Raw genomic sequence first — 15,364 nt, 5'->3', positions numbered from 1 at the left:
AATTTTCTCTTTTTTTCAGAATTACCGTTGCAATGCATTTCAACTACTTCCAAGGAGTGTAGGGCACCATAACCGTTTGCAGACAGCTAGCCCTCTTAAAACTCCGCCCGCAATGTGCTTCTAATTACGCCTTAACTTTCAGCCTAATGCGTATATCAAGCCTCCCTGAAGGCATGTATCCAAGACCAAAATCATGCAGAAAACATGTGCAGAGAACGTGAGGCAAGGCCCTGAGCAGTAGCTCTCAAGCAATATCAGTCTCACAAAGGGGCTTTTATCGGTGGATGAAAGTCTCTCCGAGTCGCGTACAGCTGATTACATCTTCTGGTCCCCTCACGTACTGTCTCGCTAATAGTATTGCTAGACCAGTTGCATGCTGCAACAGTAGAGCGCTGTAAAGATGAGGGACGGTGGTCTACCAAATCAACCATGTGACGCACGCCAGCGGGACATCAGCTACAGATAATCAGGGGGGAGCTTTTGCTCAAGCGACTGCGGGTAGGTCCAGAAGACACAGGCCCTGGCGGCCGTGTACAACGGTTTCTTCCACAGAGGGGCACCCGTTCGGTACCTCTCGGACGTGTCGACGGAAAACAGGATGACAAGGTTTCCGAGGACATTGAAAAGACGGAACAGCCTGCGGACGGACACATGTCAACACGTCTTGACTGAGCAGGCGGGAAAGGCAGATACAAGCTTACATGTTGAGAGCAAACATGGCTAAAGCCGCCTGGGTGCTCATTGGGACAGGGCCGTCTCCAGCGCTGGCGATTTCGATGGTAATGTAGTACACAGGGGGGATCCAGAGGCCCAGGATGGCCAGTTCAATGGCCAGCGTCCAATGGTAGGTCCTCCGCCTGTTTCCCCTGAAGGCTAGAAAGCCAAGGCAGAGCCACAGCAGGAGGAAAGTAGTCACGGTCGGAGCAAAGACCAAGACGGCATGCCGGAAATAGCGCCAGGCCAGAGCGGGCGCGACCACTCCCAGGCTCAGCTGCAGCCAACCGAGCAGGAAATAGCCAAACAAGGCGTCGTTGTAGCGCTTGTAGCACAGGCGATGGAACTGCTCGGCGCCAAAGGCGGCGCCCTCGGTGATGGGGCGACCACACCAGCGACACACCCAAACCGTGTCGAAATTTGCGAGGTTGATCTTCTTGCCCACGCGGATCCGAGGGTCGCGGGCCTCGAGGGCACAGTCGAGACAGCGGCTCGCCAAGGGGTATCCCGGATCGGCCATGGTCGACTGGAGCAGCCGTGAGCGGTAGGGGTCGTGGAGGAGGCAGCTCTTGCAGTGGCCCAGGAGCTGCAAGTGGAGCTGCTTTGCGCCCATCAAGGTGCGGATCTGCTGCGGACTCGCCAGCGCGCGGAGCTGCTTGCAGGTCTCACGCAGGCGCACAATGTCGGCAAAGTTGAGTCGTTGCAAGATCATGAGGAGGAGCTCGGGCGGCAACGCCAGGAGATGGCGCGGACGTCGCCGCTGCCAGTCCATGTCCCGAAGCGGAGAAGCATCTTCTCTCTTGGCTGCTGGGTCTGGGTCCGCCACACAGCTGTCCTTGTCCTTGGGCTCCCGGCGCGACCTGCGGTCATGATGGCTAGTCAGCGACGAGATCGAGTGCCGAACCGTCTCGGAGAAGCCGCCAGAGGAGAGGCCAATAAGGCCGTGAACGAAACTGCCGCTCTGGTATGTTGGCTCGGGCGGCGCTGGCACGGGAGGCGGAATGTTGGGGTCTGGTACGGGCTCCACCACCCGGACGGGCACCATTGCTAAGACTGTTCCAATTCCGGCTTCTGCTCCCGGCTCCCGGTTCCAAGGTCCAGCGACACTAGGGGATTCCGCGAGAAAAGTTTGGCGGATAGTACCGAACTCCCAGCTGTTGGAACTGGGAAAAAAGACCTGCACATGCGATTGTACTGTGTAGTCCGGGAGCCTTGTGAGAGTGAGAGAGAGAAAGTGTGTTTGTGCGCGTGTTGTTGTTAAGTTAGGTTTGCCTGGTCGCAACTTGGCGGCTGATGCAGGCTCCCGCCGCAACCTCTGCGCCCGCCCTAGGTCTGCGGGGCAGTCCAGCCGTGGGATGATACAGTACCTCCTGCACGCCTGCCCGCCTGCCCGCCTGCCAACCTGCCGTCTGCCGCCTGCGTGCTCGTCGCTTAGGCAGAGGAATCACACCGTGGCCGTAAACTCTTACCAATGTTTCGCGGGGACGTATCGGTTGAGACCCAAAACCCGTGGCTGAGTGATCCGAGGGGTGTAAAATCATGGGTCGATCTCAAACCTTTACTTCAGCAACATTGAGCGTGATATGACGACACGGTAAATATACTAGTGAAATCAGGTAATTACCGTACTGCCGGACCTTTGGGGTCATTCAACAAAACTCCCGCAGACGGCGGCATCCCCTTCGGCGCCACCGCTGATGCGTGTCCAATCACACCTTGCCAGGCTGTTCACGGAACTGGTCTTGGGGTTGGGGTACCTAATCACAACGCCCGGACCCCGCCTGAGAACCAAGCTGCAAGAATTCCCCATGAACCGTGTGGTACGCACGCCAAAAACGAACTGCACAAAGACACGGACGCAATACATACAGAGCTGCCCTGTTCTTACAATTCCCGCTTCCCTTTGTCTTTTTTGTCTAAAAAATGTCGCCGTCTTTCACCGTTGCGGGGGGAAACCCTCAAATTCAGCGTTGTCCATCGAGGATTCATGAAAGAAGGGGATTGATGCATCCATGGTGGCATCCGCAGCCCTAGATACCTGTCCCTGCACAGCATGCCGCTGCCGCATTGTCGGGAAACAAGGGTCGGGTACACGCTGGCCAAAACCTAGGTTCTGGTATCCATTCTGCGATCCGAATGGGTGGTTGCCCGAAAAGACGTTGGGGTTGCCGGGAAAGCCGGCCGGCGCGCTTCGCTGGGCCGCGAAAGCGGCATGGAGATCGACCCCGGAATCCGGCGACAGCAACCGACGCTGAGGTACGAGCTGGCCTTGGCCAGAGAACCCGCTGGGGATATGTACCTGCGCCGGAACCGTGACCGCATTCTTGCCGGACATCCCCCCCGGGCTGCTGGGAACGAGAGCTGTCATCATCTCATCGAGGCTGACGCCGACGCCAATGCCAGGGTAGCTAGCTGCTGGCTGTGTATATGGCACACGGGGTTGTGGTACCGCCACCGTGTCTGGGTCAAAACTGCTGCCAAGGTCGACCGATGAGGAAAGGCTCCTGTTGCCCTGCGCGTCGCCCGCCTCCTTGCTTTGGTGCTCGACGGCGGGATGCCGGTGAGTTGACCGCTTCAAGGCCTGGAAGCTTGTCCTTCGTGATACTGTTGTCCGTGTGTGCCTGGGCCGCCCCACCATCCCTGCCGTCTTGGACCTACACGTGCCAAAAACGAAGTCGATGTACGTCTGGAAGACTGCCATCAAATTCTCGGCATTGTTGTATGCATTCAGTCCCTCCTGAATCCGCTGCCGCAGCTGGCCCTGGCAGAACTCGGACTTGAACTCGTTGTACACTTCGTCGAGCTCGGTCGGGGGCACAAAGGCTGGCATCACCCGTCGTCAGCCCGTACGTTCCCAAGAGGGCAGAATCCTGCATGTGGATGAGGGTGCTTAGGCTGGGCGTGGCATACCTGAATCGGGAATCGGCGAGTCCTCGGGGAACAAGGTCTTCCACAGACCTTCCCACGAGTCAACCTTGCTGTCTGCCTTTCGATCGTTGAGGACATCCTCTATCCGCGAGCTGATGCCGTCTTCAGGGTCTTCACTGGTTCGCCCTTTCCGGACGGCGCAGATTTGATCCTTATCGACAGCCAGGTGGTCGTCATAGGCCTCCTTTGTCTGCATATCCCGCTTGCACCGGGGGCATGCGAAGAGAGATCCGGTCTTTTGCTTGTGGAAATTCTTGACATGGCGTCTGAGATGGTTAGCTGCACGCTCACGGGCTAGCAGGAGGCTCGGTCTGCCGAGCTGGGTCACTTACTTGAGCTGAGGGATATCCGGGAAGGACTGGACCGCGCAGCTTTGGAAATCCCGAACATTGAACTTTACGGGGTTTCGTTTCCGAAACGGGCAGCTCAGATACGAGGTCTGCGACTGCAGTGTCACCTGAACGGTCGGCGAGACCTTCTGCCGCTTCCCCCCGCCAGCGCCTCCGTCCCCGGCACCATCGCCCTCGTTGCCACCGTTAGGCCGCTTCTGGGCGCCACCCCCGTTGCCATTGTCCCCGCCGTTCTCGTTGCCGCCCCCAAAATAATCAGCGGCGCCACCAGCGGGCCAAATCGGGACCGAGTTGGGACCTGAAGTTTCACGCGTCGATTCACTGATTAGAAGGCCGGCATTGCCCGGACGGCCGCTTAGGACAATGTGCGATAGCTCATCAAGGCAGCAGCTGACAGACTCGTAGGCCGCCGAAGCGGCGCCGGCAAGGACGAGGTCGTCAAACTCGACGCCGAACGCCTGCTTGAGGACCTTACCGCAAACATCGTGGATTGTGCCGTCATCAGGTTTGTAGGAAGACGTCGACTCCTTTTCGCTTGACGACGGGTCCAGGGTTTCGACGGACGCCGGGCTGCGGGGCTCGGGTACGCTGTCCGCCGGCCTTGAGCTGTCCGCCGGCCTTGAGCTGTCCGCCGGCCTTGAGCTGTCCTCCGGCCTTGAGCTGTCCTCTGGCCTTGAGCTGCCCTCCGGCATTGAGCCCTCCACCTGCTCTCCCTGCGGCTGTTCATCCTCGTTCGTAGCCGGATCACGGATGCCAGGGCCGGGTTCGTGACTACTCCGAACAAACCCGCTGGCCCCTTTCGCGTTATCGCCGGCGGGAGGCCAGGATTGTGGAGTGCTCGATTGGTTTGGCCCCCTCCGAAAAGGCAGCCCTTGTCCCATGCCGGGGCCGCCCAGACCCGCATACCTCCCAAAACTCCCTCTCCGCGCCGCCATCTCCTCTACCCGCCGGTGTCGACGTGGAGATGCGTTATCCGGCGATGAGCCGTAGCGAGACCCTCGAGGCTTATCCGGGTCAGGGCAGTCGTGGAACGTCACCGAGCGAGAGAGCGAGTTGTTGCTTTCCCCCTCCAGATCAAACAGTTCGTCCTGGAACTGGGCGGCGACAGGGCTAGGGGGTTCCGTGGGGTCCGTCGCGGCGGACAGGGCGGACACGGTGCTGAAGGATGACCAGCCCGTACCCGTACGTCGCTGATGAAATTCAGAGGCCCAGCTGTCGGTGGTATCCCGTCTCTCAAGCGGCCGGTTTCCGGCGATGTCCTTGTCCCTTCGAACGGAAGGCTCGGGCCCGTGGAATCCAGCCCGCGCCGGCGTCTTTGGAGGCGCTTCCACTGTAGAGCCTTCAGCGCGGCCCTGTCGGTCTTGCACGGCGGGCGACGCGCGCTGCCCGGTTGGCACGGGCGTCGTCGGAGAATGAGGCTCCATGAGGGAGAAGCGAGGCGGCGGGGTTCTTGCGCTTGCTTCTCCAGGGGCCAAAATGGCTACGGGTGGTGGTTTAAGCCGTGGGCGTCTCCGATGCGCTAGTTGCTAAGGTAAGGTACTTTAATCACAATGGGGGACCTGAAGCGCTCATGCCATCAAGTCAGATTAAGTGAGACAGAGTCCAGGGAATTTGCATTCTATTTACAAGTACAGAGACGGAGCCCGTTGACCTGCTTCAAAGCCCAAGGCTGCGGGTCGATCAGCAGCAGGGGGCCGGTGGGCTGCCGCCCAGGCCCTCGAGTCCAGCGTCGCGGCCGGGCGCCAAATATTGCTTCACACTATTGGCTGTGAGGGTTGCTCAGCGAGGAGGCGGCGGCGCTTGACCTTGCAACCTTGGGTGGCTATGTCAGCTCCGACGAGGTGGGAGGAATGGATGGCGCACGATTGGTTCGGATTGGAACTCTCGAGCCGCAAGTTCCTCCACGGTATCATTCTGACCACCGCGTCTCTGGCGTCGGGTAGCCGTCCGTTACTTGTTGGCGGTGCAATGTTGTTTTCTTCCTCCCAGATTGGCGGGTAAGAACATGAGACTTCACCTTGCCGCCTTGATCTATTCTCTCTGCTGTGGTAGGTAGGATCAGGGATGTCACCAGGCACCACCATGTTTCAGCAAAGGGAGGGTGGGATTACCTACCTTAGGAAAGCTTCGGCACCAACAACAGCGGCATGAACTCACCTCCAGCTGCGGCGGCGATGCATAATCAATAAACAATCTATGGCGTCTTTCCAACAAGGATACTCAATCGGCTGTGGTTTGTTATTGGCCCTATAATTCTCATTGCCGACATTCTCAACGCCGCTTCACCTGGTGGTTGGGGTGTCTCGACCCTGACAGTCCTCGGGCTCGAAAATGCGAATTTCATGTTCTCCAAGTCACCTCCACTGCTAAGCCACAACTAGCCTCTGGTGCCGTGGCACCGCGCCCGGGGGGGGGGGGGAACCTGCAGCGCCACGTCTCAACATGTGGGGCTCGCAGGAAACGACATCACGGCTCGAGCGAAGTCGCAAAAATCAACCAGCAGAGCGGCATCGAAGAGCTACTTCTCTCTCAACGCTAACGTCCGGAAGACGCCAAACATGCCAGTACCATGATTTTCGATTGTTTTGCAAAGAGCTTCCGGCTTTTTAGGCCTCTCTGGCCGGTCCAGCGGTCCAGCGGCGGGACCACAATGCGGCGTCTCGTCTGCGATGGCTCGCACGCCGGTGCGTCGCCGGTGGCAGCAGATAAGGCACCTTGACACTGGTCTGCCGACTCGCCCTGCTGATAAATACTCATCCTCGGAACGTCATTGTTCACGGTGACCACATCAATTGCCGCCGCGACCTCTTCCTTTGCCCCATTTCTCCAGCGGCGGGCCGACGCCGCCTTGAGCAGGCAGCCTTGCCATGGTGAGCATTTCCCCTCAAATTGCGCACCTGGTGCCTACCGCCCGCCGCACAAACCGGAGGCATGTGGGCACATGGGGACCCGCGTCACAAATCAGAGCACACAAAGCTCGCTTAGCTTTGGGGGGCGGGAGCTCTGCCAAAGCAACCTAACAAACAGCAACCTCGAGGCATCATCAGCAGCAAGCCTGCCCAGGTGCTGAATTTTCGACTCGTCAACACCAACCATCGCGATTCCGACGCCGTCTGCAAACCCACCCCCCAAACCCACCACATCGTCCCGAATCGCCTGCCGTCGCGTCATAAGCATCGACACCGCGCATCGTTCCAATCTTTCGCGACGCTTTTTTTTCGCCTTATTTTTAACTTGCAAATCACCCCGCGCAATCCGCCGCCCGCATCCCAACAATGGCTGGTGGAAAGGGCAAGTCTTCGGGAGGCAAGAGCTCCGGCGGCAAGACCTCTGGCGTCGATGGCCCCAAGAAGCAGCAAAGCCATTCGCAACGCGCCGGCCTGCAGGTATGTCGCGTCGCTGCTCTCGAGTTTCATGCATTTTTGTCGCTGGTGTATCCTCGCCCTATCAAGCGCACCCTGGAGTCGCTTCCGGGCGATACTGCCACACGCGTTTCCCCTGCATTCCCCCAACAACACCGTGTTGTTCTCTTACATCACCGCCTGTTCAATGGCCCGCCCGCCTCTGCCGTCGTAGTGCGTTGATCGCGACGGCCTGCCTGCCCTAGCGACTGCGTGTTTGGCTCAAATGACGGGCCCCGCACTCGGTGTTCGCCCCGGCAAGCAAGACAGTGGACGCGCACTTATTGTTTTCCCCAGTTGTTGTCATTTCTTTGCTTGCCATATCTGCCGCTGACGATTCGCGCTCCAGTTCCCTTGCGGCCGTGTCAAACGTTTCCTGAAGCAGAACACACAAAACAAGATGCGCGTCGGCGCCAAGGCTGCCGTTTACGTTACTGCTGTGCTGGAGTATCTCACCGCCGAGGTGCTTGAACTTGCGGGGGTACGTGTTCTCTTTGCTGTCGGACCCCCAGCGGGCTCGGCTGGCGCCTTTCCGCCAATGCCCCCCAGTTGCTCTCCCCGTACCCACGGGCCCTTGACTAACACCGCATCCCGCCACACAGAACGCAGCCAAGGATCTCAAGGTGAAGCGTATCACACCTCGCCACCTCCAGCTAGCCATCCGTGGTGATGAGGAACTGGATACCCTGATCCGCGCCACCATCGCCTTCGGCGGTGTCCTCCCACACATCAATCGCGCCCTCCTTCTCAAGGTGGAGCAGAAGAAGAAGGTCAAGGCGGCCGAGGCATAAGAGAGCTGAGGTAGATCGGCCAGCTTCTTTTGGGGAACTGGACGTTTCGGGCTGCAAAGCACTGAAGAAAAGCCCTTATTTGCACGCGGTATATGCGGGACAGCTCGGTACAGGTCTTTCTGTTTCCAACGCCGAGTCTGACTGCCGCGGGGTCTAATTTCTTTTTTTTTTTTTTTATTGTTATTTTTTCTTTGCCGTTTCTTTTTCTTCCTTATTTTAAGTCGGGGCCCGTTGGCGAGTCGGGCCACCAAGGCCGGTTGCACAAGTCAGCCACTCTTTTGCCTGAGGCCTGCGGCACAAGATTCCAAAGCGTGTGGAGGGTTGGGCGAGAAATGCCCCTGTTGATCCGGGATGGGAATTGGGGCGAGAGAACGAGCGGTGTAGCCTTGGGTTTTTGCGTCCCATCCATTACCATGTGGCTCCGACATATGTAACAACACAATAAGGTACTGTCCTTTCAAAGGTCGCCGGTAGGGCCAGGGGCAACTGGTTGGTATGTTGAGGTAGCTGCACGCAGGCCTGCTACTGCGCTGAGCCTCCTAAAGGCGGTTGTGTGTGCAAACTGTGCTTTTTGACTCGCGCGGTGAGGCAAGGCAGCCATGGAAGGAAATCAACAAAATTGGGAACAATTCCGTTGCGTTTGTCACCCTATTCCCATTTATGAGCATGAGAATGCCGGATTCTCATGTAGCACTCTCCCTGGTCTGGATTCATCTCATCTCGATCAAAATATCGTATACGTCACATATCAACCAGCCACTTATCAGGGCAATTTGTCGTATGAATGCCGCATTGGCTTTTTCTCCCTGCTCTATGTAGTATTGGGCTTGCCAGCAAAGCCCACAGGCTTGATATATTTACCTAGTTTGACCGTGCCGTTCTACAAGCCTTTGGGGTTTGTTTACTCTTTTTCTTGGAAATACGGTGATGTGGTTCGGCTCGCCAATTCATGCCGCATCAAAATCCATGTCGCAGAAGTCATCCTCCTCAGAAGACGCCCACGGGGATAAGAAATCAGTGTCCGCTGGGGCCCCGAAGATCTGGCCGTGTTCTCCGTCTCTATATGTGTCAGTAGAGTTCACACACAGCTCAAATATCGAGTGCTGCTCCGGATGGTAGGTGTTCTCCTGGTTGTTAGAGTCGACGCCGTTGACCTCGACTTCCCTGTTCCCGTATTCTGCTGACCCAGCGGCAAGCGAGTCTCGCTCCCGCTCGCGGGTCTGGCCAGGCTGGTTGTCATGATCTCTGGAAATTGTTCTCTCCTCACTGGTTCCGGGAATTCCAGTCCGCAACCAAGCTCCATGAATGGCGTGGAGGCATTCAGATGGGTAGTCGCAGTGAAGCCAGCAATTGTGTTCCCGCCGGATATACATTTCCTCCTTGAGGCTGGTAATCTCCTTCTGTTCTGCGTCGTTAAGCGGGCGCCACTTTTGGCTCTGTAGTGCTTCTGTGCCGTCCCAGTCGTCGTCGTCCTCCGGTGCCAATTCCCAGCGGGCAAACGTATCATGACTTAGCCGAGAAGTAGGTGAGGATCCCGATGCACGACTTTTCCTCCGCTTCCTGGTCGTTTCGCAAGTCGAACCGTTGGTGGTAGAGGCGAGTGTGTGCTTTTCCGTGGCCGCATCGGCCTGGATGGCCGCGGTCCGGCGGAATGCGCCCCAGGCCGCCCAGGCAATGTAGTCAAACTCGGACCTGCACGTCTTCTTGTGCTTTTTCCCCGAACGGAAGCGGCTCGATTTCTCGTGTCGTATTGTTGTGCAGAACTCGTGACTACACTCCAAGCAGCGACGGGTACAGCCCAGCTGATACACCATGGAGCATTTATGGCATTGCCATAACCATGGGTAGGGGGTTGGCGGCAGCGGTAGAGGGCTTGAAACTTGAAGTGATACGGACCGTGTCGAACTGGTTGGCAATGCTGAGTTCTGAGCTGTCTCAGCACTTGTAGCCACTAAACTTGCCGTGGAGCTTGGGTGGCCCGGCAAGATGGTTGTCTCGTCTGGGAGCACGACCTGGGGTAGGTAACTTTTCGAGCTTGACCTTCGAGACATGTTGTCTAGTGGCTGAAATGGAAAATATTCATGGAAATGAGGAAGTAGCAAGGAGAGGAATTCTGCGACGCGTCGGTGAATAGTAAGGTAGGTATTAAGGTACTAAGGTCTATGTTCAAAGCGCCGTGTTCAGGTTCGCTGTCTTCAACAAGATGTGAGAGAGCGACAACAAAGTAACGGGAAGCGGTACAATCGATTATACCCCATATAGAACAAAGACCAAGTTCAAATTTGGAATTGCCTGTCGATTAATGCACAACCCATCATATCTTTGTACTTTTGTTTCCCAACTATCATCTGCTTACGACGTATCAGGCAATCTCTTCCAGAGGAGTCAGGAGGCAGAGCGCAGTCAAAGAGCCTTTCCTCTTCAGTCATGAGAAGTAGCAACGCATTGCATTATCATGCATGCCCAGGGCGAATATCACGAAAGTGTACGCCGATTGTTTCAAGATAAACTAGTCGGGATACTTGGCGTCGATTTTACCAACCACGACTTCTGCTTTGAAGGCTAGGCTGCTAGGCGAAAAGAGAGGTCAATATGAATTGGCTGTAGTTCGGTTATGGACTTATGACTCTTCTGCAACTTCTAATCAAGGACGGCCGTTCTAGAACAGGCAGATTTTCAAACCGGTACTGCTTGATGAAGGAAGATGTGCGGCTGGTATGCGGGTCACACTGCATGTTTGTAGGTACCTGTAATCGAGCTGTTGGATACGGAGCGCAGCGCATAAAAGATTTTGGGCAACGCATGAGATATGTACAAAGTACTAATTATCTTGCCCCACACAAGAGGTTATTGTCCGAATTCCCAGCCTTCGGGTAGGTGGATAGCGATCTGCAAGGGAACTTTAAAGAGCTTTATACACTAGTTTCGATGCTCCGATGCAAAGGCACAGTGCCTCACGTTCTTTGTGTCCGAAACCCTGCTGGGTACTCTCCGGCTCAACCTCACCTTACCATGTCCAATCATCCACCGCAAATCAGCTTCACCGCGGGACACGTAATTACGTACTGGTATACAGTGCACGCAAGCTTTAGCCAACACGGCTGGCCGCCTGGCAGACTGGAAGATCAACGGAAACAGCCAGCCAGCAGCAGCCACACCGAGAGAACAATTGATGATGATCGGCCTCGATAATGATATAGTAATGTAAAAGCGGGTGTGGTGTCTGGCCGTGGGGTGCGTGTTTCAATGCCTTCTTTGCTTCTCTCAATCTCAGCCACTCGGGTGCCGACCGCGCGGACTGGTCTCCATCCCTGAAATAATCCGTGACGAGTTTCTCCAGCTCGTGACCGGGTCACCAGAGCAGTTGATAATTACCGTCTCCAGATCGTTCCCAGCCATTCAGCGGCCTGTGCCTCGCATGTCCAGGCCTGAATCACAAAGACGTTGGCCCAGTCGCAGCACGAGCGCGGCGGGGCCACGGACAATAATAGACCTAATAGTCAATGGCGTCTCAATCGCAGGCGCCTTCTCGCACACCGATGGGCCACCACAGCAGCAGGAGTTGCCACGGATCTGAGTCATGGTCAACACAATTCGAATCCGAGAAGGGTGATGAAAAGGGGACAAATTTGGCCCTGTCGGGACGAACTAGTGTAATTACCTGCCTCACGCAGGGTGGGGCAGTTCGATAAGGCGCTGCGGGTCCCTGCTCCCGTCCGGTATGGATACTTCACCCCTTTCGAGTTGGGATTTTTTGGCCAGATCCGGCTGCAGGACCGAAGGGAGAAAGAGAGGATGAAGGAAAACAAAAAAAAAAAAAAAAAAAAAAAAAAAGAAGAAGAAGAAAATAATAATAATAATAATATCAAAATAAAAATAAAAATAAAAATAAAAAATAGTAATAATACAAACCTGCTCGACCAAGACAACAACAACATCCCTCCCGCGACCCTTGCAGCATCAACCGTCGGCAACACAATCTGTCGCACAGGGCAATTGCCGTCACAACGGCTATCTGGTTCTCAGCAGGGTGAGTCCAGCAGCTGGAGCCGCGCACAAGCACTCTCCGGCGGCGGGCTTCCCATTCCCGTCCTCCGGGCTGTGGCCAAGATTCGGGCGGGTGGATCTGCCACACAAAAAATGAGGTAGTTGGCACCAGGCAGCCCATCCCCCCCCAGTTTCCTGTCAGGCGCAGCTGCCAGTTCTCGGCTCGTTGCATCGCCTCCTCTCCAACCCAAGTCTCCAGTCCCCAAATCTCAATTCTCGGTGGCCCTGCGCAACCGCCCTTCACGACATCGATGAAGCAGCAGACGACGTGATGACTTAGACACGTTCAATACTCGAAACCCTCTTCCAGTGCCGTTTTTCCCTCAGTCTCCGCCGCCCGGAGACGTCCTGGTGTTGTATTGTGGAGAGTTCTGTTCTTCGTCCCTTTTTCATTTTTTTTTTTTTTTTCCTCCTCCAGCGACGCCCGCAAGCAACCTTTTCCGCGTCATTGAAAATCACACCCCTCTCCACTCGGAGACTCTGCATTTGCGGGCGCCCGCGTCGAAGACGGCTGCCGATACTCGATATTCGATTTTGGCTCAGGATATCTGGTACCAACGGGGCAAGCTCATCTCGGTCTAACAAACGCCTGGGTCCGACCTCTCGGGAAGCCGAGTCCGCCGGGGTTTGGATTGCTAGGCCTACATGCCAGCTACCTCGACCGTCAAGCCACCAAAATGAACCAACCGCCTGACCTGTTCTTCCCGACTTACGCGATGAACGCCCCAAACCGGTCACCCGGCTCTACCAGGCCCGGTTACAACACCACGACCGGCCTTCCCAGCATCAACCGTTTGAATCAGCGACAGATGGACTCCGTCGGCCAAGCGCCTACCGCCCTTTTCGCCGGTGATGACCGCTTTGGCACCTACGACAGCAACGCATTCAGACATAACAGAGTACAGCCGACGCCAGGCTTCGGTGCCGAGGGCTTCATGGGCAATAATCAGGGATGGACCTACACTGGAGCGAGCACCGTGACCGGCGCTTTGGGCGACGGCAGGCTCCGGCCGGGCGCCCGTAGAGCAATCCCGGCGGTTGGTTCACCCCCGGTTCCTAGGACCCGCAGACGACTCATGCCGCGGCCGTTTACTGACTCCGTTTTCCAGGAATGGACGATGCAGGAGCAGCCCGGCCTGGGAAGCCAGGCTCTCAACACACCTTCGACCCAGTATTCGGGCGTTGTCAACTTCAACCCGCCGATGAACATGATGAACGGCGACGGGACTTTCGCAAACGATCGCCACGTTTATCCGGCCAACATGTACGATCCTCGGCATGACCCGAAGGCGCTGGGTAACGATCTGATCCCAACCGCCATTGTTATCAAGAACATTCCTTTCAACGTGAGGAAGGAAATGCTCACGTCTATCATGTCCGACTTGGGGTTGCCGCAGCCTTATGCTTTCAATTACCATTTTGACAATGGCATCTTCCGCGGCCTCGCTTTCGCAAATTTCCAGAGCCCCGTAGACACGCAAACCGTGATCGAACAGCTAAACGGCTACGAGGTCCAAGGCAGGAAGCTGAGGGTTGAGTACAAGAAGATGTTGCCTGAGCACGAGAGGGAGCGGATCGAGCGAGAAAAGAGGGAGAAGCGTGGCCAGCTCGAGGAGCAGCACCAACCTATCACTCTTCATTCGCAATCTTCGATGCATTCGCTGAACGCTGCCCACACCGCTAGGTCCCGAAACTCACCGCTGCGTAAGTCATAAAAAAAAAAAAAAAAAAAATGATGGACTGCATCAAAAGATATCCGGCCGGCTAACAACGCAATGTATCACAGGGGACGTGGACCTCAATAATCCTGATACGCTGAGCTTTTACACCGAGTTGACGCTTTTCCGGAGCGACCCCAACCGCGAGATCATCGTGTTCCCCAGCACGATCACGCCCCAGCAGCGTCGCACCGTCCACATTCTGGCGCATAACATGGGTCTCGAACACCGGTCCGTGGGCGAGGGACAACATAGGCAGATCCATGTCGTCAAGGACACGGGAGCTACGGCGTCCTTGCACATGCCTCCTGGCGTCTCAGCCGATGCCCACCGTCGGGGTTTAAGTCGTGCGGCAACGATTGATTTTGCCGAGACACGGACCAATGCACCTGGTCAATATGGCACGCTGGGCAGACAAGGCCGGCACGGACCAACACTTGAACTTCCGGACAGCCCGGATGGAGGTCTGAACGCGCTTCGCGGTGTCAAATCGTTTGCCGATTTGCGCTCCTATACCCCAAGCCCTTCGCTCTCGGCTTCGGGGTACCCACAGGGGAGCGCCGTCCACGGCCCGAATGTTGCCCAGTACGGCGAGTATAGCGCCAACCTCGGTGGCCAGAACAGCTCCCTGACGACGCCTACCACGCCGGGCACCGGTTCAAACAACGATCCATCCATGCTGATCTCGGATCTTGGATCGATGTCGCTGGGCGAGCCTTTTAATGGCGGACGGCTTCGACCGCGGGAGACTCCGGGTGCAATTGGTAGCCAGCGCCCGGGCTTGAACGGGTCCAGCACTCGCAGTGTTCCTGAGCGTCAACCTCACGGCCCTAGCGGCGATTGGGGTGAGGGGATAGGCTTCAGCGGAAGAGGCCGGACCAACGGTCACCTCCAACGGGGAAGCGGTATGTGAACTAACTGACCTTGTCCAAATCGGGACGACAGACTGACCTAAGGTGCTTAGACTCATCCGACAATGCCGTACGTGGGGCAACAGCTTCCACGACGTCGAGATTTCAGTAAGATGACTCCGCACCGCGCCCGACGTTGCGGCCGGCCGCATCCGATGTCCTCGTGGATTCTGGCAACCCACCAACTTCCAGCCTCCGGATTCTCTCTCGAACGCCTTGATATGTTGCATCCGTCGTTGACCCCAGTACACGGGTCCTTTGCCCCCTGTGCGTCCTGTGCGATGCCGACCGTTTACCTCCGAGACTTCGAGCCAGGAAACCAGACTCTTCTCGGAGGCTTTCCGCGCCCCAATTCATTTCCTGGCTAGATCGCCGAAGAGTGGCAGGTTGTTCTTTACCTACCGCTCTCACGAGGCTGCAGCACATTTCTCACCGCACCAGATGGCTTCAAATCGGTCAAGTTACATCAGTTGTGCCCCATCTCGTTATCGGTACCTATAACGG

The 15,364-nt window shown here is 56.6% G+C and overlaps 5 protein-coding genes across 5 annotated transcripts; 2 read left to right on the top strand and 3 right to left on the bottom strand.

Moving 5' to 3' along the window:
• Positions 1 to 456: 456 nt before the first annotated feature.
• Positions 457 to 1,759, bottom strand: MFIFM68171_03910 (F-box domain-containing protein; the record flags this gene model as incomplete). The annotated part of the gene is made up of 2 exons (XM_071059330.1): positions 457 to 637; positions 702 to 1,759. The coding sequence occupies 2 exons, from the start codon at positions 1,757 to 1,759 to the stop codon at positions 457 to 459; spliced, it is 1,239 nt and encodes a 412-aa protein (XP_070915431.1).
• An 891-nt stretch (positions 1,760 to 2,650) lies between these two features.
• Positions 2,651 to 5,416, bottom strand: MFIFM68171_03909 (C2H2-type domain-containing protein; the record flags this gene model as incomplete). The annotated part of the gene is made up of 4 exons (XM_071059329.1): positions 2,651 to 3,318; positions 3,373 to 3,537; positions 3,625 to 3,908; positions 3,975 to 5,416. The coding sequence occupies 4 exons, from the start codon at positions 5,414 to 5,416 to the stop codon at positions 2,651 to 2,653; spliced, it is 2,559 nt and encodes an 852-aa protein (XP_070915430.1).
• A 1,851-nt stretch (positions 5,417 to 7,267) lies between these two features.
• Positions 7,268 to 8,184, top strand: HTZ1 (histone H2A.Z; the record flags this gene model as incomplete). Its single annotated transcript, XM_071059328.1, has 3 exons — positions 7,268 to 7,378; positions 7,743 to 7,874; positions 7,996 to 8,184. The coding sequence occupies 3 exons, from the start codon at positions 7,268 to 7,270 to the stop codon at positions 8,182 to 8,184; spliced, it is 432 nt and encodes a 143-aa protein (XP_070915429.1).
• A 947-nt stretch (positions 8,185 to 9,131) lies between these two features.
• MFIFM68171_03907 (uncharacterized protein) lies at positions 9,132 to 10,235 on the bottom strand (the record flags this gene model as incomplete). The annotated part of the gene is made up of 1 exon (XM_071059327.1): positions 9,132 to 10,235. The coding sequence occupies one exon, from the start codon at positions 10,233 to 10,235 to the stop codon at positions 9,132 to 9,134; it is 1,104 nt and encodes a 367-aa protein (XP_070915428.1).
• Positions 10,236 to 12,908: 2,673 nt separating this feature from the next.
• PIN4_1 (Peptidyl-prolyl cis-trans isomerase pin4) lies at positions 12,909 to 14,972 on the top strand (the record flags this gene model as incomplete). Its single annotated transcript, XM_071059326.1, has 4 exons — positions 12,909 to 13,268; positions 13,341 to 13,935; positions 14,018 to 14,854; positions 14,914 to 14,972. The coding sequence occupies 4 exons, from the start codon at positions 12,909 to 12,911 to the stop codon at positions 14,970 to 14,972; spliced, it is 1,851 nt and encodes a 616-aa protein (XP_070915427.1).
• Positions 14,973 to 15,364: the final 392 nt, after the last annotated feature.

Source organism: Madurella fahalii, assembly GCF_045866475.1.
Source record: "Madurella fahalii IFM 68171 DNA, scaffold_2, whole genome shotgun sequence".
Classification (NCBI taxonomy): domain Eukaryota; kingdom Fungi; phylum Ascomycota; class Sordariomycetes; order Sordariales; genus Madurella; species Madurella fahalii.
This window is presented reverse-complemented; position numbering and strand designations above follow the sequence as displayed.